General features: G+C 52.2%; 1 protein-coding gene across 1 annotated transcript in view; it reads right to left on the minus strand.

Annotated features, from left to right (window-relative positions):
* The window catches only part of GPR137B (G protein-coupled receptor 137B), a 50,858-nt gene that overhangs the window by 19,435 nt on the left and 5,305 nt on the right, over nt 1-26,118 (minus strand). The window contains exons 2-4 of the mRNA XM_044239318.1: nt 9,641-9,690; nt 2,838-3,060; nt 732-881 (exon numbers count right to left, since the gene is read on the minus strand). Coding sequence (XP_044095253.1) covers nt 732-881; nt 2,838-3,060; nt 9,641-9,690 — 423 coding nt within the window. The remainder of the gene's footprint in view (nt 1-731; nt 882-2,837; nt 3,061-9,640; nt 9,691-26,118) is intronic.

A 26,118-nucleotide genomic window follows, 5' to 3' on the forward strand; every position in this document is an offset into this window, starting at 1 on the left:
ATATTATTAAAAGGGCGAGAATATCATGGGGTCACCGCTGGTAAAATGAGATTTTGTTCCCACCTTCAACCCCCCAGTCATTTTTGTCTCGATCTCCTCAAATGCTGTCTCCATGCTCCACTTTTAAAAAACCATAGTTTTAGGAATGCCTGGATGGGTCGGTCATTAAGCATCTGCTTTCGGCTCAGGTCGTGCTCCCAGGGTCATGGGATCAAGCCCCGCATCGGGCTCCCTGCTCTGTGGAGAGTCTGCTTCTACCTCTGCCACTGCTGCTGCTTGTGCTCAGCTCTCCCTCTGACAATATAATTTAAAAAAAATAAAGCCATGGTTTTATGTATTTTCTGAAATCTGCATACAATCTGTTTCACCGAGGCAAACTTCACCTTTAATAAAACCATCTTACATTTATATGGAAGCACTTAAAAATGTTTTAAGTACCGTTTGCCAAGAGCCCCAGAAATTAGTGTGTGTGTGTGTGTGTGTGCACGCGCGCGCACGCACATGCAAGCATGCCTGTGCCTAGATGCTAGTTGTCTCAGAAGATGTGAACTGGGACAAGCCAGGTACTATGATCCCATCTGACAGACATGGACGCAGATACCACCCAGGTACGTGACGGTCAAGGTCACCCAGCAATGCAGCAGCAAAAGCAAGGAGCCTCTCTCTGCTACATGGGGTGCTGTGAAGCAAAGGGTCGCTGTTCGGGGGACACGTCACCGGTGCCCACTGACCTGGTCTGAGACATTGTACCAGTCGTAATCAAAGGAATGGACATTCTTGCTCTGGGAGAACGACAGGATGAACAGGTTGTAGCAGGCTCGGGAGGTGTAGAGAAGGATGACGGTCACTCCGATGGCCGTCACTTGACACACAGAGGAGCCCTGGAAAAGAGGGAGCCATGAGGGGAGCATCCATTCCAGGTCCAACACACCAGCCTCATCATGCCCTGGCTTCAGACCTGATAAACCCTTCAGCTCTCGGGGCCACAAACCGCAGTGTCCGCTCTCACCAGTAAACCCACACCCAAACCTCACCTCACCCCACACCCCCTCCTCAAATGTCAAAGGATCTCCATACAGAGGCTTCCAAATCTGGGATTTGGCTTGGAGAAGCCTTAAAATAGGGGCCATTTGCCTAAAGCCCAGGTTTGTAAGAATGAGAAAGTCAGGTGGTTTATGCTGTTCACTCTCCAGGATCTCCCAACTTGGGAGCCCACTGCCCAGCATCCAGCCCAGGGACAACCAACCCCAGCAAGGTGGCGACTGAGGGAGCGGTCCTGTGGACCATGGCCTTGGGCAGGGAGCACTTCCTCAAATTCCAGAATCTTCTAGGCTGGAAGCCCTGGTCTCACTCCAGACTTGGAATTACATGGAAATTGGTGATTTGTACCCCCAATTATGAAGCTATCAATTTACAGTCCATTAAAGGACCCTAAGCTAGAAACATATAGTTAATGTGACCAAAAAAAATGAAACGGGATTTTGAAATCTGCATTGAGAAATCATACATCAACAAGATACTATTTTATTTTGCCAGCAGCAGTTTAACAGCGTGTTTGCCACAGGGCTGATCTAAATAGTTATTTGGCAACCAAAATGTAACTCTTCCCATAAAAACCACAATTCTGTTTTTTTTAAAGCCTTGGATAGCCCTCACATGGGAGACAGTACAAACAACAGACAAAACTTGTGTCAAAATCAAGTCTGAAATCTGTCAAAACCCATACATGAAAAAACTACTCCTGCCATACTCAAGTCTCAAGGGACCTCGCCAGAGGTCAGCCTGAGTAGGTTAGCCTACTGGTCACTACTGAAGGCACAGTATCATGGGTCACAGAGCTCCCCACGGTCTTCAGACATAAGACTATTTATAGCCAAGTGGGCCGCATGGCAAAGAAGGCAGACATGGGGGTCGGCCAGACAGGGGTTTGGCAGACAGCGGGAGTCCCCCAGACAGGGGGGTCAGCCAGACAGGGGGTCCACCAGAGGACATGGTTAGAAGCAGAGGAATTACAGAAATCGTTCAATCATTGCACAAGTGCAAAAACCAAGGCCCCTTCCCCAGCCTCCATTCTTCCCTGGGCTTCCCAACCAAGGGAGACTTGGGGTGAGGCCAATCGGGGGCCCAGAAGCATGTCAGCTCTTCCCTAGAACTCTGGGGAAAGGAAGAGCAAAAGGGCATTCTAGGGTGCACAGCACACGGCAAACCGAGCCGGCCTCTTCTGCCGGCTGCCTCCATCTCTGACCGAGAGCACGGTACAGGGGCTGGCCTGAACTCCAGGGGGCAGTGTCCTCCCTGGAGTGTCTACCGTCTTCTCCTGGGCGCATCAGTCAGTCCTGAGGGGAGCCTCCATCCACATCTGCAGAGCCTGCGGCCAGACCGTGAATTGGAAGCCTGGCTCTCTGTCTCTGGGCTGTGTAGGGCAACGCCAGGTACTGACCTCCAGGGCCTGGTCTCCCAGAGATTTGGGAGGACACCATGAACTTACACAGGCCGAATGCAGATCTCAAAATGCCTGGAACACAGGGGACACTAGGCGAGTGTTTCTACTAGTCTCACCGGCACAAGCAATCAGCAAGTCCTTTAAAATGTTGGTTAAACACTGTGTCTATGCACAGGCCACCTCCCTGCCAGTAATTCCTCACACCCCCACACATCAAAGCAACTCTTCTCACGTACTAAGTTCAAGGAACGACACGGCTCCGGGTTTGGGCAGCAGGGTGCGGCCAGCCATTTGCAGGTCAGGTGTGGAAGGTGTCTGCTGAGTTCTGTCTGCGACCGGGAGACTGTTTTTAGAGTTGGCTTAACGAAGGGATCTTGACCACATGTCCACCTACCTTTGACTCCAAGTAAATGTTGGCCAAGGACATCTTCGAGATTTTGTAGAGACAGACGGAGAGGGAGACAGCACACAGCACGAAGAGCGTGTCGTTGATGGCCACGCGCACCGAGACGATGACCTTCCTCTCCCAGCCGCCTGTCTTCACCAGCACCGCGCAGGTCAGATTCACCAACAGGAAAATGAGGCTGATGAAGAGCGAGGCCAGGTAGAGGGGCAGCCTGGGGAGAACAGAGAGCGTGGTCAGCCCCATGCCCTGCCTGCTGGCTGCGTTTCTGGATCGACCCGCAAGGCAAGCGCGGCCCGTTCCATTAACGGCTGGCAGCGGACACGCAGAGCACGGGTTTGCAGGGCAGCTGCTCTCACGTGCAGACCACAGACCAGCTACAGACAGTGCCCTCGGGAAGCTGCCCCAGCCCTGCTTTTCCTGCCGCTGGGAGGTGGTCAGATCTGCCGCAGCCTCTGCCCAGGGCTGAAGGGACACCAGCTGGCTGGGTCCCTGGCCGTTTGTGACCCACAGATTCCCGGAGCCGCCCACCTCCTTGTGACCGGCGCACGGCCGGTGGACTTCTCGGACGGACTGAAACCCAAGACCCCAGCCTCCAACTGCTTCTGGACGGCCCATGGTGTCTACCGCCTTCGGTAAACAAGCCACCAAGGAACAGACATGCAGGGCTCAAAATCAGACTGGGTCTACGTTGACTACGTCTGTAAATCCAGAAAAAGAAAACTCTCAACTAAAAGCGGTTTTGAGGGGCGCCTGGGAGGCTCAGTCATTAAGTGCCTCCCTTCAGCTCAGGACATGATTCCGGGGTCCTGGGATCGAGTCCTGCATCAGGCTCCCTGCCTGGTGGGAAGCCTGCTTCTCCTCTCCCACTCCCCCTGCTTGTGTTGCCTTTCTTGCTGTGTCTCTATCAAATAAATAAATAATCGTTTAAAAAAATAAAAATTAAAAAAAAAAAAAAAAACGGTTTTGAAGCTAGAGTATCTTCTAAAGATGTAACAGACCGGGACGCAAAAACCTGGATGACAGGGCGCCTGGCTGGCTCAGTCATTAGGCGTCTGCCTTCGGCTTAGGTCATGGTCCCAGAGTCTTGAGATTGAGCCCCATGTCAGGATCCCTGCTCAGTGGGGAGCCTGCTTCTTCCTCTCCCTCTGTCTCTCCCCACTACTCATGCTCCCTCTCCATCTCCTGCAATAAAATCCTTAAAAAAAAAAAAAAAGACTCCTGAATCTAGACACTGTCACTGATAGGACCCACAGCAGGAGGCAGGGGACACAGGAGAGAGAGAAGTGTAAGGAAAGTGTGAAGAAGCCGGGCATAACTCGATGCCAACCGTGTGCTGCCCACGACAGCCAGCACAGTCAACGTCCCCAGCTCCCTGCTGTGCCTTTCCATCTTGGATTTTCACACAATGGCAACCCAGGCTCCCCACCACCCTCCTTCTTTCCCCTCCCCCTCCCCTCAACTGCCCAGTGTGACCCAGAGACACATGGAGCCAAGATATCAGGCCAGTCTCTCCTGCCCACTGTGGGCTGCGTTTCCTCATCTACAGAAGAGAGATGAGGTCTCCCAGCCTGCCTCAAAGGGCCGCCGTGAGAATCCACTGGGTTCTGTGACCTTCTTACTGCGTCAGTCCTCTGTCCTCACCCCACGGGGCCTCACGGCCTCACCCCAGCTTCCCCTTCGGTCAGCAGCAGCTCCTAGAAAGTCTTCACATCACCCCATCACCCTTACCTCCCAGGTCGTCCCCTGCAGACCCCACACTCTCCCAGGTCCCCAGGACCTACTCCCAAACCAAAAGGGGTCAGCTCTTGGTCGCCGCCTCTCCCTGCCTTCCCAGAGCCCCGCTGTCAATCACTCCACGACCCTATGCCTGCCTCACATTCCCCTGTCTGACCTGCCCCTGCACAGCCCCCGTTCCTCTTCCTCCCCCAAAGTGACGACTCCCATGGGCTCTCCTCCACACCGGGAAACGCACTTACTCGTGCAGCCTCAGATACGGCCTCGGGCGCCCAGGTTCCTATTGCTCGTCTAAAGCCACAGCCCTGTCCTACAACCAGACTCACATTCCAAACAGCCCGCCACAGGAGCCCTGTCCCCTCAGACCATGTCCAAGCCTAACTCCCTAAGGTCCTGTTCCAAGACTCCTCTCGGCTTTCCTATTTCTCTGAAAGGCACCACAGTTTCTTTGTAGTTCTAAATGATAAAGATCTTGGATTATACCCCAGGTTTTTTTTTTATTAATTTATTTATTTTCAGCATAACAGTATTCATTATTTTTTCACCACCCCAGTTTAACCAGCTGTCAAGTTCAACAGATTCTTTATTCCTGCTCCCCTCGTTGTGGGCCCCCCTTTCCCATCGTCACCGACTGCATGGCCTCATGCTTCTGTCTAAAACCAACGTGACGGTGTCCAGACTGACCCCCCACCCTCGACTCCACGCCGGCACCCTCCAGTCCCCTATACTTCCAATCAGTCTCCAGAGCCAGGTCAACCGATGGGCGCCACCCATCCTAATCAGCCGTCCTGTGTGCTGGCCAGAAGCCCATCCAGCAGGTGTCCCCATCTCCCCGTCTTTACACAAGCAGAGCTTTCTGCTTAAAACCTTCCTGCCCTTCCCTTTCTAACCTACCCTACTCCGTGAGCCTCTAGGACCACCTGCTAAACAGAATCCTATCCGTCCACTATTTTTTAGTTCTTTCTTTTTTAGTTTTTTGTTTTGTTTTGTTTTGTTTTGTTTTTTGAGAGGATGAGGGAGTGCTCATGCACACAGGCAGGGGGAAGGTCAAAGACAGAGGGAGAAGCAGGTTCCCTTCCTAGCATGGAGTCTGATGACGACATGGAGCTGGATCCCAGGACCCAGGGATCATGACCTGAGCTGAACTGCCTGGCTTTGTCTCAAAGAAATCAGCTGTGTTGTGAGGCTTAAGACAACATGGGAAAAGTACTTATAATCCAACATTAATCCAACATTAAGGTCAACGTCAGAGAGAAAAATCATAAATGTGGCAAAACAACTCTGTTCTGGGAAAGGTAGACGAAAACCTACAACGGAAAACATTACTGTGTCTCCTCAGAGTTGGACGGGGTTTCTGTAGGGTGGGGCGGGGGCAGGGGCTGCACTAGATTTGGTTTCTTTCTTTCCACATGTCTCTATGCACAAACTTCCAATGCTTTTATATTTTCTGTTTTTTTCTAATGAGCTTATATAACTTTCATAATGAAAAAAAGAAAAAAAAACAACCTTGCAAAACTTAACTCTTCCCTTGGGGCCTGCAGCTCTGGAGGAAGAGAGATTGGGAGGTGTGGAGAGAGCGTGGGGCAGGGGTGGTGCAGAACAAATCCTATGGCAAGGGGGCATTTCCACGGCAACAGTGTTTGACCACCTGCCCCAAAATGACTACTTCTCAGCTCAAACATAGGGTCAGGATAAACAGCCTATAATGAGAAAAAAGACCAAAGGAAAAGGAAATCAGTGGGACCAGGCATCCGGGAGGATGACTCTGCTTGTGAGCCCAGAAGGATCAGCTTCAGGCGGGTCTGCAAGTGCAGACAGTCGCTGAGGCCGCTGACCGCAGGGCCTGGCCACCGCAATGCCTGGCCACCGCAGTGCCTGGCCTGTGGGCTGCCCGCGAGCTCCACGCCCAAGAACTCTGCTCCCTCCGACGGTGAGGGGAGAGTGTCAACGGCTTGTAAAGCGTGGTTTAAATTTCTCTTCTGAGATCTGAGATTCCTTCCAGAATGGGAAAAGCAAAGCCTGGTTCGTTGTGTTTTTTACTCAAAGGTGGAAGGGAAACAATTAAAAACACCAAAAATCGGGGGTGCCTGAGTGGCTCAGTGGGTTAAAGCCTCTGCTTTCGGCTCAGGTCATGATCCCAGTGTCCTGGGATCGAGCCCCGCATTGGACTCTCTGCTCAGCAAGGAGCCTGCTTTCCTTCCTCTCTCTCTGCCTGCCTCTCTGCCTACCTCTGATCTCTGTCAAATAAATTTAAAAAAACAAAACAAAACAAAAAAAACCCGCCGAAAATCGAAGTGTTCTGAGCCCCCTGTGCGGTATTCAAGCCTCTAAGCCGAAGACTGACAAGCAGAGCCTGAGAAAGAGAAAAACTGAATCACATGGGCACCAACTCCAGCAAAGCTGAGTGTGCGGGTGTGTCAGGGAGAGAGGGGACTTGAGGGGAAATGAAGTGGTTCTTGGTGGGGCTGAGTATAAACCACCTTCAGAGACACGGAGCGGCTACCGGAGCAGCTCGGGGGAGAAGCTGCCCCCACTTCTAGAGTGACGGCTTGTGCTTCTTTCCAAGTGAGCTGTAGTTCAGTCAGGGAAGCCGGCCTATTCAAAAGCCAACATACCAAAGCACCTTGAGGGATAAATCATGGCCTGAAATGTTTGCAGCAGCATCTGGATTAAGAGAAGTGGGGAATCGGGGCGCCTGGGGGGCTCAGTCACTGGGCATCTGCCTTCCCCTCGGGTCATGATCCCAGGGTCCTGGGATCGAGTTCCCTGCTCTGCGGGGAGCCTGCTTCCCCCTCTTCCACCCCCAGTGCCTGTGTTCCCTCTCTTGCTGTCTCTCTCTCAAAAAATAAATAAAATATTAAAAAGAAAAAGAAGTGGGGGATCAAACAGAGAAGATGGAAGATAGGCACAAACACGAATAACTCTGAGCATTTCTTTATTATGACATAGGAGTCAAGAGGCTCCTCCCACTGGACTCTCACCCTCCTGGCTTCAAGAAACTCTTTGGTCTTCTCCAGCCTGAACATCTCACCCAGCTGAATTTCTCCTGGTATTCTCTCTCCATCTCCACAAACCCCCTCCCACTGAAAACAGCCCATCCTGGTGTCTGCACTTCGGTTCCAGGATCAAGAACTGCACCCCCCACACACACACTCCCTCACATTTAATGGACCCCACCCCCCAAGGCTCAGAGGCTGAAAACTTCTGAACCAGCCTTCCTTTCTGACCAGTGCTTTCATATTCCACTTCTATGAGAAACCACATTACCTCAGCTTCAACCAACCACTTCCAAGGTAAGACCAGCTCCACGATCCAATCAGAATCTCTTCCTCTTTCCCAGTCTTCACCCATTCTTGGCTCCCCAGTCCCCGGGTTGATCCATATTTCTAGTCAAGAGGCTGGAGGGTTAGATTATGGGTGTGGAGGAAAGGCCAGCTATTTTCTTACCACAGAAGGGAAGGGATTATGTACTTGGAATTGCCCCTTTAAAGGGTTCTCCTTCAGGGGCGCCTGAGTGGCTCAGCGGGTTAAAGCCTCTGCCTTCGGCTCAGGTCATGGTCCCAGGGTCCCAGGGTCCTGGGGTCGAGCCCCACATCAGGCTCTCTGCTCCGCAGGGAGCCTGCTTCCTCCTCTCTCTCTGCCTGCCTCTCTGCCTACTTGTGATCTCTGTCAAATAAATAAATAAAATCTTTAAAATAAAATAAAATAAAATAAAGGGTTCTCCTTCAGACCAACATATTTTCAGGGTGGATGGTCAAGTCCCAGCTGAATAGTCTAGTAGAAACATGCACCAAACTACCCAAAAAGTAGTGAACAAAGACTTCAAGTTTAGGTGAGAGAAACAAACATGGCGCCCTGAGTCTCATGACTTCTCTCTTGGTCCCAGTACTGTCGTATTTCTTTCTGAATTTCAGTTTCTTTGGATATAAAATGGAGATCAAAATATACATTTTCATAATCTTAGAAGTTCTCATCATAAGAAACAACAAATTTTGTAACCATGTTCAGTAATAGATGTTAACTAGACTTACTGAAGTGGTCATTTTGCAATAGGCCAATATCAAATCATCCTGTGGGATACAGGAAACTAATATAATGTTGTATGTCAATTATATCTCGAGAAAAATATACTTTCAGAATTTTAAATAAAAAGTGTTCATAAATTTAAAATTACATATTTAAATAAAATACAATATGCACACATTTTTACATATTTTTAAAGCCACAAAATAATTAAATTTTCATTTTGATTCAAGAAGGTAAGTGGCCGAGGGGCGCCTGGGTGGCTCAGTGGGTTAAGCCTCTGCCTTCGGCTCAGGTCATGATCTCAGGGTCCTGGGATCGAGTCCCGCATTGGGCTCTCTGCTCAGCGGGGAGCCTGCTTCCCTCTCTCTCTCTCTGCCTGCCTCTCAGTCTACTTGTGATTTCTCTCTGTCAAATAAATAAATAAAAATCTTTAAAAAAAAAAAAAAAAAAAAAAAAGAAGGTAAGTGGCCGAAATTGCTTTCCCAGAAATGTCTGCTCATGGCATTGGAGCTCGCCTGGGCAGGGACATCAGAACGCCATATACCTGCCCCATGTCTTCTGAATGCCTTGCGTCCTTTCCCCTTTGACCAAGTCTGACCATTCTTTAAGCCACCGGTTTCTTTGCTCTTGGGGGTGATGGGGTCACAGACCTCTAAAAATTTGGGGAAACCTACAAACCTTCTCTGTAGGAAAAACAAGCCTATCTACCCCTTCATGTAAACTTGCCACATAATTTAAGGCGCTCCCTTCCAGGTTACGAGCCCGCCCTTTCAGCCCAGCACTGACTGACTTTCCACGAAACTCCTGTGGCTCTCACAGTACACAGCAGCCCAGGCCAGAGACTGCCCAATACCCCGAACATCACCTGCTTCATCGGATTCTGGGAGTTTCAGCATTGTTCAGGATACCTGCACAGGGTGTTGGCCCCTCAAGGACACAAGCTACATTTCTGCCTCAGGCTGCCTAACCAAGTCCTAAATAGTCGAAAAGATATTTTCCAAATGAGGATGGAAATCCCCCCAGGTACTTACCGGTATTTGAGTAATTCTGGAGAATATTTTGACTTGGCTTTGAAAATCACCTGCAACGACAGACAATATCAGAGCTGGGACACAGTATACTGTCACCGACAACCCAGCACTGTCCTTCTCAAGTCCTCTTTCCCTTTACACCAGCCACCAGGGCCCGGTTCTGAAACTGAGACGTCGGCTTTGTGAGAGTGTTTGTTAAGCTAAAGACTCTTCAAGCTCTCCACACAATTCCAAAAGTAAAGATATTTATTAAGTGCCTGCCTTCAGCATCCTGGGACTGAGGCCCGCATCGGGCTCTGCACTCAATGGGAAGGCTCCGTCTCCCTCTCCCATTCACCCTGCTCGTGTTCTTTCTCTCGCTGTCTCTCTCCATCAAATAAATAAAATATATATTTTTAAAATAATGGAAAGGGTGGGGCGCCTGTGTGGCTCAGTGGGTTAGGCCTCTGCCTTCAGCTCAGGTAATGATCTCAGGGTCCTGGGACTGAGCCCCGCATCGGGCTCCCTGCTCAGTGCAGAGCCTGCTTCCTCCTCTCTCTCTCTGCCTGCCTCTCTGCCTACTTGTGATCTCTGTCAAGTAAGTAAATAAATAAAATCTTAAAAGAAAAAAAAATTTTTTAAATAATGGAAAGGGTTAAATAAAGGGGGGGGAGTAAAGGTATTACTGGTCTACCACAGCCAAGTACTTCTCTTAATAAGATTCACACCTGTACTTCCCCTAAAGATCAACAGTCCGCCCTCACCCTTCCTTAGAATTTTCACTGCAGCAATGGCCACGGTCACCAAACTATGGAAAGAACCAAGATGCCCTTCAACGGACGAATGGATAAGGAAGATGTGGTCCATATACACTATGGAGTATTATGCCTCCATCAGAAAGGATAAATACCCAACTTCTGTAGCAACATGGACGGGACTGGAAGAGATTATGTTGAGTGAAATAAGTCAAGCAGAGAGAATCAATTATCATATGGTTTCACTTATTTGTGGAGCATAACAAATATCATGGAGGACAAGGGGTGTTAGAGAGGAAAAGGGAGTTGGGGTAAATTGGAAGGGGAGGTGAATCACGAGAGACTATGGACTCTGAAAAACAATCTGAGGGGTTTGAAGTGGCAAGGGGGTGGGAGGTTGGGGTACCAGGTGGTGGGTATTATAGAGGGCACGGATTGCATGGAGCACTGGGTGTGGTGAAAAAATAATGAATACTGTTTTTCTGAAAATAAATAAATTGGAAAAAAAAAAAAAGAATTTTCACTGGCACCAAATCCGTGTTGTTTGAACGTAAGCGTCCACCCACACAGGTCTCAAATTCGGCAGCCTACTTCCAACGTCTCCGGGCTATTGAAGCATCAAATGACCATTATTTACAGGAGAAAACATCATGTGTCGAAATCTCTCCACATCTTTCGTGTCCTGCCCCATCGCCAATTATGTCCACTCAGGGTGCAGCGGCCAGCCTGGAAGAACCTCTGAGGAGGCAGAGGAGAGGGAAGGTAGGTGGCAGCTCCCACTCCAGCCCCAGCTGTGACATGGCCTCTATGGCCACAGCACATGCACGTGGGGGCTTCTGAGGCAAGGGCAGGTGGCCCCCAGGGGTGTTGGGGGGCTGGCCGGGGGACTGAGATGGGGTAATGTGCTCATGGCTGTGCTCTCCCCAGATCCCTGGTGTCCATGGGGTAGGGGCAACCCTGGAAGAAGGGCAAAGCCCCTGCTGTGGATCGTATTGGGACCCACGTCCCCTGCTGCCCAGCAAGGCCTCTGCACCGAGTTCCCAGACCTGCTCCCAGCCTGGCCTGGCCCTGGCCCCTCTTGGACCCACCCCTCCCCACCAACCTCACACATGCTCTCCCACTTCTCAGCTCTCTTTGCGTTCGGGGCTTCTCCCACATTTTGCTCAGCGCCTGAAAATAGCTAAGGGACTGACACATTGCCCGAGCTGGATGGAGGGAAGGACAAGGGAGAACAGGGTGGGCAGCGTGAGAGCGGGGAATGGGAGGAGAGAACAGGCAGCTCTGGGACCTTTGAGGCCACACAGAAGTTAAATATCATTGCCCCCCTGCCTCAGGAAGACTCAGTGAGAAATCTGTGTGCAAGAGGGATATTTGAAGTAACCCAAGGAGATTCTTTGGTGGATCCCAAGTACGTGGCTAAGCATGCTGATGCGGAGGTCATAGGGAGCCTCCATGGGGACTGTTTGGGTCAGTTCCCAGAATACATCTGCAACAGGAGAAGCCATTTCCCTTGGGGGCCTTCTAAAAGGCATTCCCCTGAGGACCCTCAGTAGGTAATTCTGACTTATATGTGCACAAGAGCCACTGTGGAAAACAGTATGGAGAGCCTTCAAAACATTTAAAGAAGAAAGATCATATAATCTGGTAATTCCACTACCGGGTATTTACCCAAAGACAATGAAAACACTCATTTGAAAAGATATCTACGCCCCCATGTTCACTGCGGCATTATTTCCAACAGCCAAGATATGGAAGCAACCTAAGAATCCCCTGACAGATGACTGGATAAAGAAGACAGGGTATGTATACACAATGGAATATTACTTGGTCTTAAAAAAAGAATGAGATTTGCCATTTGCAGCAACATGGATGGACGTATGGGGTATTATGCTAAGTGAGATAAGTCAGAGAAAGACAAGGACTGTATGATTTCACATCGATGGGGCATCTGGAAAAAACAAAAACAAACAAGCAGACTCTACAATGCAGCAAACTGGTGGTGGCCAGAGGAGAGGTGGGTGGGGGGATGGGTAAAATAGGTGATGGGGTTTAAGATGTACAAGCTTTCAGTTATAAAATAAATAACTCACAGAGATGAAAAGTATAGCACAGGGAAGATGGTCGCTATTGCAATAACGTGGTACGGTGACATATGGTGACCACACTCATGGTGAGCACGGAGTAATGCACAGACTTGCCCAATCACTATGTTGTACACCTGAAACTATTATAACACTGTGTGTCAATTATACTTCAATTAAAGGGGAAAAAAGGAATCACCTGGGGAACTTGCTAAAGATGCAAATCCCACAGCCCCACCTGGGGAGGAGTCTGGGGAGGGGCCCAGGAACCTCCATGTCACTAAATTCCCCAGCCCAGGTGATTCTGACTCAGCTAGTCCAAGGACCACCTTTCGAGTAGCTTCGCAACCATTCACTTACAACACGCGGAAAGAGGCGATAGCAGTAACCAGATGACATGGAGAGTCAGGGCACAGTGCAGAGACCAGAGATCAGGGGATGCTGGGGGTCCACGGACAGCCCCCCAGCCAGATCTCCCTCCGATGTCCAGTCACGCGCTGCCACGAGAGACTCTCAGGAACAGACTCCATATCTGGGGAGCAGGACACGCAGATACTCCCACAGACTTTACAGGAAACAAATCTACCCATCTCCCTGCCCCCACTTAAACCACACTTTCCAAGCTTCATAGGTAAGCATTCTGAACCTACAAATGATTTTGCTTCTGACATGAGTTCTGTATCTGTCCCACACTGTTTTTTGAAAGAAGTAGGAAGTGGAGTTGACTGAAATGTCTGGTAATTAGACAAATATGTGGCAAAGGACACTGCCCCTACTATAAAGGGGTCCTTAGTCCGGCTTCACCTGACAATCTCCCCTGGGATTTTAGGCAAGTCCCATCACCTTTGGTGTTTCTCTGTAGCCTGTAAGGAGAAATGTTACAAAACAACTTCTCTTAGGAACAGATTAATGGGAGACTCCAAAGATTTGCTACAAAATATGACCGTTTCACGCAACACAGAACAATGGTTTTGGAAAAATTCTCCTTAAATAGTACTTAGAGACCTTGCTTTTAATAATTCTTTATTATTTAAAAATGCTAGTAGTTTTTAACTAAGAGTTCACAGATATTGGGCATCTAAGTTGGTTAAGCATCTGCTTCAGCTCAGGTCATGATCCTGAGGTCCTGGGATCCAGCCTCACATTGGGCTCTCGACTTGGAGGGGAGCCTGCCCCTCCCTCTCCTCTGCCTGCTGCTCCTCCTGCTTGTGCTCTCTCTCTCATTCTTTGTAAAATAAATAAATAAAATCTTAAAAAAAAAAAAAAAGAATTCACAAACATCGAAGCGCAGAGAAGACACTACAGTATTTTTAAAAAAGTGCCTGACCTTGTCAATATGCAAATATTTTTAATACTGTGCCACACTTAGTGGGCTTGGTTGGTGGTGGGTAACTTCAGCCCGAGTGACTCAGTTTACTCATACCCGCCAGGCCTACCCTGGTGCTCCCAGGCACGGCACAAGCACACTCCACAGGACAGCATCCCCCAGACAAGGGACAACGAGGGGGTCATAACCAACTCAGCTCTGTGCAAAGCGCTAGCAGGACTGAGAGAAAACTGTGACAGTCCTGCCTTCAACAGGCCTACAGCTAGAAAGGAAAGACCTAGAGGTGACGAGCTGGGACGCAGACCAGAAGGCTGCAGTCTCCGCTGGTCTGAGCTCAGGCAGTGAGCGGGTGGGCACCACCTCGTGGGGGGCACCACCTCGTGGGGGGCACCTTGGCCTCCTCCACGCCCAGCCCCTGCAGCCCCATCCGCACATGTTCCGCTGGGAGTGGACTGCACAGAGCCAGGTGCGGGAGGCCAGCGTTCAAGGCCATCCCGGACCCGGAACGCCCTTCCTGGAACACGGGGAAGGACAGGGTTCCCAGCTGTGATGGTCAAATACGCGGTCTAGCATGTAAGCCTTGTCGGCAATCACGCGCTCTGCCCCAACGCCTCCCCTTGCACACACTTACTCTGAGCCAGGGCTTCTCAGGGCGTTCCTACAGAATTGAGAACTAATAAATGCTCCTGGAAATTAAGCGTCAAATGATCAAAGAAATTTAGAAACTGCTAGGCTACATGGTTTTCCCACAGGAATTTCCCAGTCTTTAAAGGACTGCTGCAAACCATCGAGAAAACATGTAGCACGCGGCAGTTTTCCGAACTCACTTGGCCACTTACAGTCTTCTGAGTGTTCTGAGGAACAGAGTTTGGGAAACACTGCCCTAGCCACCAAGCATGGACAGACCCTGCCCATGCCACTATTCACCAGAGCCTTAGTAAAAGTCACGGTGATTGTAACACAACAAACAAGAAGGGTAACTTTAAAACAATACTCAGACACACACACCCCATTATGCAGGGCCACCAGCCATGCAGCCCCCAGAGCTCGAGGGGCCCATGGGTGAGGCGTTCCACCCTGAGGGGGCCCAGAGCCTCACCCACAGAGCTCAAACTCGTCCCTGCTTGGAGAGGGAAAGTCGTCGCCAGGGAAAGACACAACCTGATCTTCAGTAAATCATCTGATGCTCTCGAAACTAAAAGCCAAAGTGAACACCACATCAAAAGACAAGCCTGATCAGGATTTGTAAAACTTAATCCACAGCCGATCATCCATGACACATCTAGGTCTTAATGCAGCTGGGTGTACTCAAGCTGAGAAAATCCTCCTTTATTCTTCAAGTTAATTCTTAATGTTAAGGTCCTTCAAGTTGCACTTAAATTCCTGGCATTTTTTAACTGCAAATGTATGTATACACACAGGCACACACGCCCCCACACACGTACAAATACACACATATGCACATTTTTACAACACAGTGTCTGCCTCCGTTACTTAAGGTGTATAAATATCCGGATCGAGTCTCTAGGAAAATAAATCCAAACTCTCTTACTCACCCCCACCCCAATCTGTGCTTCAAGAGACGTCATTGAATGTTGATTCGTGCCCAGAACTGGAGCTAAATGCGCTGGGTAAGTGCTGATCTCTGGCCTGCCGGGGGTCCCTTATCTCACTGCCCATCTCCTTCGGTCTCCACTGGCTCCCACTGACGCTGACCGCAGCAGGGCCTGGGCTGGGAGGAGGCAGCTCCTGAGGGAGAGGCAGACGAAGATAAATCACCCGTCCCTACTTTATGGCACTCCTGACAGCACGGGTTCTGCCTGTTTGGTACAAAACCAGACCCATAAAATCAGAGAGGACGAAGACAGAGACCGTGAGAGAAGCTGAGGAACATTTTTTTTTTAGATTTTTTATTTATTTATTTGACAGACAGAGATCACAAGTAGGCAAGGGAGGCAGGTGGCGGAGAGAGAGGAGGAGGCAGGCTCCCTGCTGAGCAGGGAGCCGGACTCGGGGCTCAATCCCAGGACCCTGGGATCATGACCAAGGGCTTAACCGACTGAGCTACCCAGGCGCCCCAGCTGAGGAACATTTGAGGCTGGACGAAAACTCGTGTCATTCTCACGTTCAGACTGACGGAGCGCAGACCAGGTCGGCAACGTGGTGCACGGAATCCGGACTCGAGAACTAAAGATGAGAAAGAGCTGGTCTCTGACCTCAAGAAACTCACAAGCAAACACACACACTCCAGAGGTGGGAGGAGGGCAGAGAGGTATGAGGTGATCTGACGAGGTGGGGGGGAGATGTGGACAGGTGTGAGGGTGTGTGCAAAGGTGTGGGGAGGTGCAAGGAGGCATGAGGTGGTGCTGGGAGCTGCAGGGAGGGGTGAGGAGGTGTGAGGGGATTTCTGGAGGTGTGAGGTGTGAGGGGTAGGGAGAGGTGTGAGGAGGCACGAGATAGTGTGGAGAGGTATGCAGAGGCAAGAGGAGGTGTGACGGGATGTGGGAAGGCACGAGAAGTGTGAGGGGGTATGAGGAGATATGAGGTGGGAGGTATGAGGGGTGGATGAGGTGTGATGAGGCATGAGGGTAAGAGAGAGTGTGGGGAGGTGAGAGATGGGAGGTGTGAGGGGGCATGAGAGGGTGTGAGGAGACATGATATGGCACGAGGCGGCATGAGGCAGGGAGGTGTGAGGAGAGGAGGCTGCTCGGCAAGGGGCACCTCAGCACCCTGGGGAGGGTAGCGTCACAGCCACAGGGCTAGGCCGTGAGGCAGCGGCCAAGGCTGGGAAGGCCCGTTGGGCCTGGGCAGCAGGACGCAAGAGGACCGGATGGGGATGCCAGTCAGCAATCAGGGTGCAGGGGTAAGGATGAGATGCAAAGGGCGTCTGTGGGCTGAGCAGGAAGGGGAAACAGAGGCAAATCGAAGACAGAAGGTAAGTGAGGAATGGTCTGGTCGGGGGTCAGGGAGACACAGGGAATGACCACTCAGGCTATAGCGTTTCTTTCGGGGCTGATGAAAATCTTCCAAAATCGGCAGCGGGAAGGCTGCGCAAGGCTGAGACTACAGCGTCCCTGAAACGGGGCGCCGCCTGGAAGTGAGGGTGTGTCCCCACAAACACACAGGAGCGGCAAGGAATGAGCAGCGGAGCAGGGATGGAGGGGCCTGGGCAGGGCCAGGCCCGGCGGGGGGTAAGGGAAGCACTGCAGGCGGGGTGTGCTCTGGGGGAATGAAAGAGGGAGGCCCCGCACAGGGAATGGGACCATGGTTTTAGGATGGGGAGACCCAGACAATGAGAAGGGCTTTGGGTGTCAAACTGAGGGAGGGAGAAGCCAGACAGCAGAGAGCGGTTGATGGTGCCCCAGAGGGAGGCAGACGGCGAGAAACTGAGGGGGCCCAAGAGCAGTCACAGGGACGGCCGGTGGCCCTGGGGAACTGTGCGGTCTGGCTGGAACCCTGACGTGCAGGGACAGTCGAGGTGCTTCCTGGGGAAGAGAAAGGTGAACAAAGGGACCAGGTCTTTCCCTGCTGTCCCGTTGGTGTGTACAGAGTCGGGGAGATCGGAGAGAACAGCGGGGTTTTCCAGAGCGGTCGCCGCCGTGAGGTCTGGAGCGCAGGGCGGGGTAGGAGCAGTGGCCACTTTCCTCAGAAACTGCCGCTGCCTCTCAGAAAGACAGCATTTCCCCTCGCAGACGCCCGTGGTCTCAGCATCACTTCCACTGCAGTATAAAGTCCCGCCCAAAACTGTACCACAGGAAGAAAGCTGGGTAACTTCCCAAGAGGTCATCCAGGACTGCGAGCCATCCTGGCCCCTCGGGTTCTGATTTAAGACCAGGTTCCAGGGAGGCAAGAGGGGAAGCTGGAAGCCCTGGCAGACCCCTGAGGCTGCAGCAGAATGTGAGCAACCCCTGGTCCACCTGCGGGCCTGCCGTTGGTAACCCGAGGCCCCTTGCACCACCTTTCAGAGGATGCCAGAGGGCCCAGTGGATGACGTCTCGCTGGGACAGAAGCAAAGAGTCTCTCGAGCAGCTGCTGACCTTGTCCCCTCCCCTCATAAATCACAGTGCCCGACCCTCTCAGCAACTGTTCTCCTCTCTGAACTCCCACTTGCCTGCTTTTCCTCCCACTCACTCACACTGGCATTTGCTGCCTCATGATCATTTTTCCCAATGTCATGCTGGCTGCTTCTGACAGAATGTCCCATGCTCTTCCTTGTGGATATGACAGTGTCCCTTGTGCATTCAGCGAAATTAAACAAAAGTAACCGCTGTCCCCAGAGGCAGTGTCTGCAGCTGAATGGAGCCCTTCCTTCCAGACTCGCACTCGGTTCAGAGGCTCTGTCCGCAGTCGTCCTGCTCCACACACCGCCCCACCTGACCCAGGTCCCTGCGTCTGCCCTTCAGGGCCACCGCTCCCTGGAAATGAACAGGCTGAAGAGACACTCCCCACCTGTCCCAGCCCGAGCAGGCTCCAGGCTGCATACATCTGACCTGCTGTGTCGGGGGCCGGCCACGGGCAGAGGCCCCAGGGAGACCCTTCCAGCAGCCAAGCAGGCCGAAGTCAAAAGAAACCAGTATGTCTTCCCACACACTCTCTTTAAATGTATATATGCAAATTCACTTGAAAATGTTACAATTTTGGGCCACCTGGGTGGCTCAGTCCTTAAGCATCTGCCTTCAGCTCAGGTCAGGATCCCAGGGTCCTGGGATCAAGCCCCGCATCAGACTCCCTGCTCAGTCAGAAGCCTGCTTCCTCCTCTCCCACTCTCCCTGCTATGTGTTCCGTCTATCGATGTCTCTCTCTATCAAATAAATAAAATTTTTAAAAAAGAAAAACAGGAAAATGTTACAAATTTATGGTAGGTTTAAGCTTCATTATAAAGTATGTCACATATATCCAAAGAAACTACCTAACTCGGGGACTCCTGGGAGGCTCAGCTGGTGAAGCGTCTGCCTTCAGTTCAGGTCATGATCCTGGGGTCCCAGGATGGAGTCCCGTAGCGGGCTCCCTGCTCCGCAGGGACTCTGCTTCTCCCTCTGCCTACAGCTTCCCCTGTTTGTGCTCTCTCTGACAAATTAAAAAAAATTTTCACAAAAAAAAAAGAAAGAAAGAAAGAAACTATTTAGCTCACACTCATGTACCCATTGCACAGTTCAACCTGCAACACAATCATCTTTGCTCTAGCTCAGTTTTATTTTTAATAAATAAAAAAGGTATCACTGATGCCCCAGACATCTCTCCCCAGTTCTAATCCCTCCCTCCTCTGCAAAGGGAATCACTTTCCGAATCCAGCCTTACCATTCCCAGGAAGGCTTACGCTTCTACTGTGCATGCATGCATTCACAAATAACTCACAGTATATCAATATACTACATATACAAAATATAGAGTACCATCCTGGGTGGTTTTTCACTTCATCTGAACAACATTAACACTCTCCACACCCTTCTGCAACTTGTATGTTTGCCCATCCTGACGTGTTCACAACGTCTGACCATTGGAATACACATTCTCACTAAGGCCCAGTGTCCCCTGTCCACAAGCCGCAGCTGTGTGTCCTTCTCTGGCACAGAGACATGTAAATATGGTTAAGAGTGTGGACTTGAGCTGGCTCACCCGGACCTGAATCCTGGCTCCAAGAGTTGGCAGCTGTGTGACTTTGAAAAAGTTATGTAACCTCTCTGTGCCTCAAGTACCCCATCTGTCAAATGAGAGTAACCACAGTACCCACCTCACAGGTTTCTGAGAGGATCAGGTGAACTAACACACATCCAGCACTGAGACAAATGCCGGGCACCTCGCAGACACTCTGGGTTCAGGTGTTTGCTAGCCCTGCTGCTGTTACTAGTCCTTGTACATGTTCTCAAACCATGACTCTAAATGCACAACTACTAAATCGTGGCCACAGAGGCCTTCTTAACCATAAAAGGAACTTTCACACTCTGAAAGGTTAGGAACCAAGACACATTCGCTGTTCGCGCTTATGGACCCTCCGTGCTGCCCACTTCCTGATACGTCGGGGAAATTACGCAAGCTTGAGACGCTGGTCTGCCCAGGTGAGAGTCGGCGGTCAGCTGCCTCCCTCTGAACTTCCCTGTGCTGAGCGCCAGGGCTGTAGGACAACAGTCTCTGAGACCCGAAGGGGGCACTTCTCCCCTTCTGCAGGAATCCGAGGACATGCATAAGTACTAGGGGGTTGGCCATCAGGTCAGCTCTCTATGAAAATGAGGGCAAGCCTGGTGTCTTCATGGGCACGGAGACGGGCCATGCATTTAAAGCCATGGAAATCCATGGAGGAAAAAGGCCATAGAATTCTGTGGGAATTCAGCCTGAAGCCTGAAGACAGGTGGGCTCTGTCTGGGTCCTGGGAGGGCCCCATGTGAGGGGCCTCCAGGGAGGTGACTGGGCTCCAGGGTCAGGTCATCACCATTTCAACTCCTGCCTTCGAACTTGGCCAGCTCACAGCCAGAGGAGCAAGTCCGGCTCACTTCCCGGCCTCATGCTGCCCCGAAGAACACAAACAGAGTCCCCAGCAATGAAGTGAGCTGCTTTTGCACGTGATCTCAGGAAGGACCGTGACCCTGCCTCGCCTCTGATCTCGCCTGCAAGTGGTGCTAGCTGTCTCCCGGCTTCCTGACCGCTCTGCCGTCCTGTCCCGTCAGGATGACCCGACACCCGAAATGCCGCACAGTGGGGCAAGGAGCAGGACTGGTCTCACGCCTGGACTGCCCCGACTCTCAGTGCTCACTCGGGGAGCAGAGGGAAAGGTCTCACAGGAAAGCGGCACCTTCACTTGCTTCCTCCCATCCTCTCCTGTTTCCAGTATCCATCCGTTCGGCCAAGTTCTGCTCCCACCTCCACACCCCCAGTGGCTCAGGACAGCCTCCCTGTCCTCGTCAACAGAACTGGGTTCCATCGGACAGTGCCCACACCAGCCAGACCTCCCATTAGGCTCTAGGCCGGCAGGCAGCCCAGGAGGGGCAGTGGAAGCCCGGAGAGCGCCCCTCACAGTCCGCCAGCAGCACACCAAGCCTGGCCCTCGGTCCCCGCTTACCCTCGCTGGCAGGCACCCGAGCGGCCTCAGGGATGTGGCTAGCCAGACAACCGACAACCTGCTTGGTTCAGCCCTGATGACTTCTCTTTGCCTTTCTGGGCCTTGGTGTTCCTCCGTGAGACAAAAGGGTTAGTCCCAAAACCCGTTCACGTGCCTTCTACCTTTAAAACTCTAGGACATAAAGGGCCCTGGCAGAGGGCAGCTGGCGGCCTGGGAAGCACCACCCGGGCTGCTGCAGCCTGTTTCTCAGGGGCATGGGCCCCACCTGTCAGGGGGAGGAAGGAGCTGGGCCCAGCAGCCCCCACAACAGCCCGGGGCCACAGAAGCCCAGTCCTACCCCAGACCCACCAGCTCCGCTGGGCAGAGGCCACGGGGAGAAGACCCGCCATCATCTCCAGCAAGACCCATGTCTCTCTGGGACAGATGGAGACTGACCGTGCAGACTGGCCTCCCAGGCAGGATCCTCTCTCTTCAGCCTCGTGAACGGAAAGGACCTTGACCACACAAGGTGCCACGATCATCACTACGTTTCCAAACCTCTCCTACAGCAACTGCCACCCCAGGTCATGATCCGCCAGTAGAGGCCCTGCCTGCGACTGTTCCAGAGGTGCGGAACACGCAAGTGAAATAACACGTTCGTAGCAGGGAGGAGACCTCTTCCAGCTCGGGAAGCTTAGCCGGGGGTCAGCGGCCAGCTAGGCCCAACGGCTCCAGGAAGAAAGGCCCTGTGTGACCACAGTGGCCCATGTCTTACCGCGGCCATAATCCTTGCACTGAATCCTCCAGAACGACAATGTAAGATAACATGGAAGATGCCGCGGGTGTCTTTCCCTCCCCAAAATAACTCTGCCTCATAAGTGGGGAGAATTCTGACATCCCCGGGAACTCTTGCCCTGGCTGGGAGCAGTGCAGTCCTGGCTACGGGCCACCCATGGGTGTCCCCCCAGATCATGTGGAGTCCCACCACTCAGTCAGCAGGCGAGGCCTCTGGGAGGCAGTTAGATCGGGAAGATGAAGCCCTCGTGAGGGGCATACAGTGCTCTCTCTGCTCTCCACCCGTGAGGACCCAAGGAGAAACTGCCATCTGCAACCTGGAAGGGCTCTCACCAGAGCCCCACCATGGTGACACCCTGACCGCAGACTCCCAGCTCTAGAACTAAGAGAATAATTTGCTGCCAAACCCCCATGGTATTTGGTTACAGCAGCCTGGGGAGCCCAAGACAGCGCAGATGGTGCTCCTCATATCCACCCCTCATGTCCCACCCCTCAGGACATCCCAGAGAGGAAGCGACATGACGGGACACGGGGACCGAGGCCTCCTTCTGCTCCTGGAGCTGCCCCAGCTCACAGTGGGCCACTGGGTGGGGCCGGCAGGGACCAGGATGGTGAGGGACAAACCCATATCCCATCAGAAACAAAGAAAGGAACTGAGAATGGCACAGCCCATGAGGACAGGACCTGGAGGAGACCTCTGCCACCGTATCTGTGAAGGGCTATCCCGGCAGGAGGGACTGTATCTGCTCAGAAGGGCCCCGAAGGCAGGAATGGGAGCCAAGCAGACATCCCCCAGGCAACCCCTCTCTGTCCCAGCGCTCTGAACCCCAGGAAGCTGCCTCTGGGAATGAACCAGAGCAAATGGATTTGCCTTACATTTAAATAGTGACAGATGTCACTGGTTCTTTTAAAAACATGCAACAAGCACCCGACAGTGAGAATCGCAGAGATGAAGGAGGGACCTAAGTCCCCAACCTTCCGCTGGAAACATCCCACTTTGTATCACCACTGTAAGGACTGTCCCCAAGTAATGCTGGCCAGTGGCACAAGCGATGTTCGTCACGTGTCTGTTTTCCCACTCAACACGCACCTCCATCAAGGCAGGAGCCACGTTTGTCCCCAGTCCTGTCTACACAGCATCTAGAGAGTCACAGGCTCCCAGAAACACACGACAGCCCACCTCCACGTCCGTCGGTGGGGGAAAGGGTGGCCAACGGGGGCAGATACTTACGGAACAGCCTCCAGCCTCAAGAAGCAAGGTCATGACAAGTGCCACAACATGGGTGACCCTTGAAAACCTCACGCTAGGCGAGAGACACTGGGCCCAGAAGGCCACTGACGGGGGGATGCCTTTGGTGGGAAACATCCTGAACAGGTCACTGCACAGAGACAGAAAGCACACTTGTGGCTGCCCGGAGCTGGCGCGAGGGGAAGGGTTTGGGGAGATGGAACCGTTTGAGAAGTGAGCAGAAGTGACAGCTGCAGAGCAGGAGGGGCTTAAATGCCACCAAACTGTACAAACATAATGGTTCCTTTTATGTTGTGTGAATTCCACCTTGATTTTGAAAACATGCTCGTTGACTGAGCAGAAGAGTCTCCAGGCTGCAGTGGAAACTGGGGCTGCCGTGTGACAGCTATGCGTGGACAGACGTGTGCATCATCCCCTGGGGCAGGAGTGCAGCCCTGACGGGGGGGCTCAGCCCGCAGTGAGCCGTGGTGCTGACATTCCATGAGCTTCTCTCCCTGCTGCGTCTGCCACCGGTCATCCATAAGGCCTGATGGGCAATGCAATCCCCCACAGCTCTTAGGTCTAGAATCCCCCAAAAGGGCAGCAGGAGGTAGGGGGCAGCCTGGGGAGTGTACCCCATAGTGTGTGAGGATTTCTGCCCTGAAGATCATGCTTAACAAGTGTCTGCCGTGAAAGGGGTAGAGAGCTGATGATGTTACACGCCGGCCACAGAAGGGAACCTGTCTCCTGGCGGCCAGGGGCTGGGGAGACACAGACAATGGCCCAGCACCGGCTTGATGTCTTGTGACATCATGTCTGTCCTTCCCCATAGTCAGTGGCCCTTAGGGGAAGAAATTCCAACTTACTGCCTCTGGAACGGCACTCTTTAAGCAGGAGAGGAGAACCCAAGCCCGTTTCCAACTTGTCCCAGCAAAAACAACAGGATAAAGATGGGGTGGGAGCTTGGTGATAAACGCTGGGTCTGTTCTAACCTTATCCCAAGGACCAAATCCAGCTCACAACCTGTTTTTGTATGGCCTGTGAGCTAAGAGCAGTTTTTATCTTTTGAAAGATAAATACACACACACACACACACACACAGAGAACACACAACAGAGATCACACAGGGCTCAGAAGGCCCAAGACACGGACGCAGGCTCCCTGCACTCCTTCCTTTCTCGAGGCCCTCCGCACGCAAATTTGAGGAAATCAACCTACTTGTGGAGAAAAACCACTCGGCCTTCATCTATCCTCATTAGCGAACAGACTCTTAACCTCAGGCCAAGGATAAATAAAAAGTAAAGTATTTACAAGGCTCTGCAGGCTCCCTGAGCGCCAGTGCAGCAGGGATCATCACGACCACTGGCTGAGAATATTTCTGTCCCGAGAAAACCTGACCTGCCCGAATGTCAGGCCTGAGACAGACCCACAAACCAGGAAGAGGCTCCTCTCCCCTCGCTAGAGCTACAAGGACAACAGGAACCGACTGACTGAAGCCGTTCTCCAGATCACATGATTCGCTGTTCTCAAAAACCTGAGTCTCCGAGCGATGTCGCTGGATGAGCAGATTTCCACCCTGTCAATGGCCGCCCCTCCTGGCAGTCCGCCCCTCACCGCCCTGATGGCGTCACCTCGGGGACGCTCTCCTCCCCGGTACTGCAGGCCTTCGGGGGCCAAGATGAGAGACACACCACCGTCCCTGGTTGGGGAGGGCACATGCTGTTGGACACAGCCGTGGGCATCCCCCACCCCACTAGGCCCTGCCTGTCTGACCCGGGGAAAGACAGGGGCAAAAAAGATGCCACAAAACCTCGTAGGTGGCAGGGTGTATGGGACCCAGACCAAGGCTCCTGGTGGAGACGGGAGCTGCAGGTCCATGCTCAGCACACAAGGACACAGCCAGGAGGCTCTGCTCTGCTTTTGCTGTTGGAAAATCAAGGCCGCAGGGTCAGGGAAACAGGACTTGGGGTCAGCTGAGTCTGACAACTCCCAAGAGTGCTGAGGGCATTCACAAAACGTGGCTCAGCTTAGGCCAGCGCTGAAACAGTGATAACCGGAGTGGAGAGAATTAAAAACTTGCGCTCCCATGAGAGATCTTGGGCAACTGGGCTGTAGAATCAGAAGGCCCCTTCTTAGGGAAATTTTTAGAAGTGAGGCTCGGAAGCTACTTCCTGGGAGGGGCTGGTGGTGAATAGTCAACTGAATGCAAATAAGAAAACTTCTCCTAGGTTCCATGTGTGTCTGCCCTTGCAGAGGCACACACACAGGTACACACACACACAAGCACACACACAGGCATGCACATAGAGGCTCCCACACAAGCACATACACAGGTACACACAGAGAGTAACACCCATAAGCACACACACAGGTACGCACACAGAAGCGCACATACAGGCACACACAGGCATGTACACAAACCCACACACAAGCACACACACAGGTACATACACATACGCCACTGAGTGACCACAGGGGCCAGTGTCTGGGACCAAGAGGTCATGGGTGTGGCACACAGAGGTGAGGCCAGCATAGTCCCTGCCCTGGTGTGACTGTTTGGTCCCAGCTTTGAAATAAGGTACTTGCAGACTGTCAAAGGCCTGTCTGTGTGCTCCTAAGCTTCTTCTTCATAATCACGTACAGGCCTAGAAGCGTCCCTCCTCACACCTCCAGGATTTCGACCCGGCACACAATAGTATTTGGTAAACCTTTTTTTTTTTTAAAGATTTTATTTATTTGAGAGAGACTGAGAGAGAGAGCATGAGAGGGGAAAGCGCAGGAGGGAGAAGCAGATCCCTGCTGAGCAGGGATCCTGATCGGGGCCTTGATCTGGAACTCCAGGATCATGACCTGAGCCGAAGGTAACCAAAGGAGCCACCCAGGCGCCCCATGGTAAACATTTCTTGATTAAATGGACTGCCCAGAACTCCAGCAAGACTCACTTATTCCTAAGATCAACATCCCCTTTTCCTGGTGGGGGAGGGAGAGATGGTCCCTGATTAGATTTTGGCTGCCTCCTGGTTCCCTATCACCAAGGATGGGGACAGAGTGCATTTTGAGTTGGGGAGGTGTGTGCAACAAACACAGGCTCACGGGTGCCGTCCCTCTACCCCACTCTTCACCCCAGGCTGGTGACCTTGGACAAGTCCCTAGAAGCCTCCAGGCCTCGGTCGGTTCATCTGGAAGAGGAAGGGCTGGGCTGCTGGACCCCCTCCCCCAGCTCTCGGCTCCAGGAGCCACAGAGGTGAGCTGTTCCCTTCCACGCTCCCGCTAAGGGAGA

Source organism: Neovison vison, chromosome 2 (assembly GCF_020171115.1).
Source record: "Neovison vison isolate M4711 chromosome 2, ASM_NN_V1, whole genome shotgun sequence".
NCBI classification, from domain to species: domain Eukaryota; kingdom Metazoa; phylum Chordata; class Mammalia; order Carnivora; family Mustelidae; genus Neogale; species Neogale vison.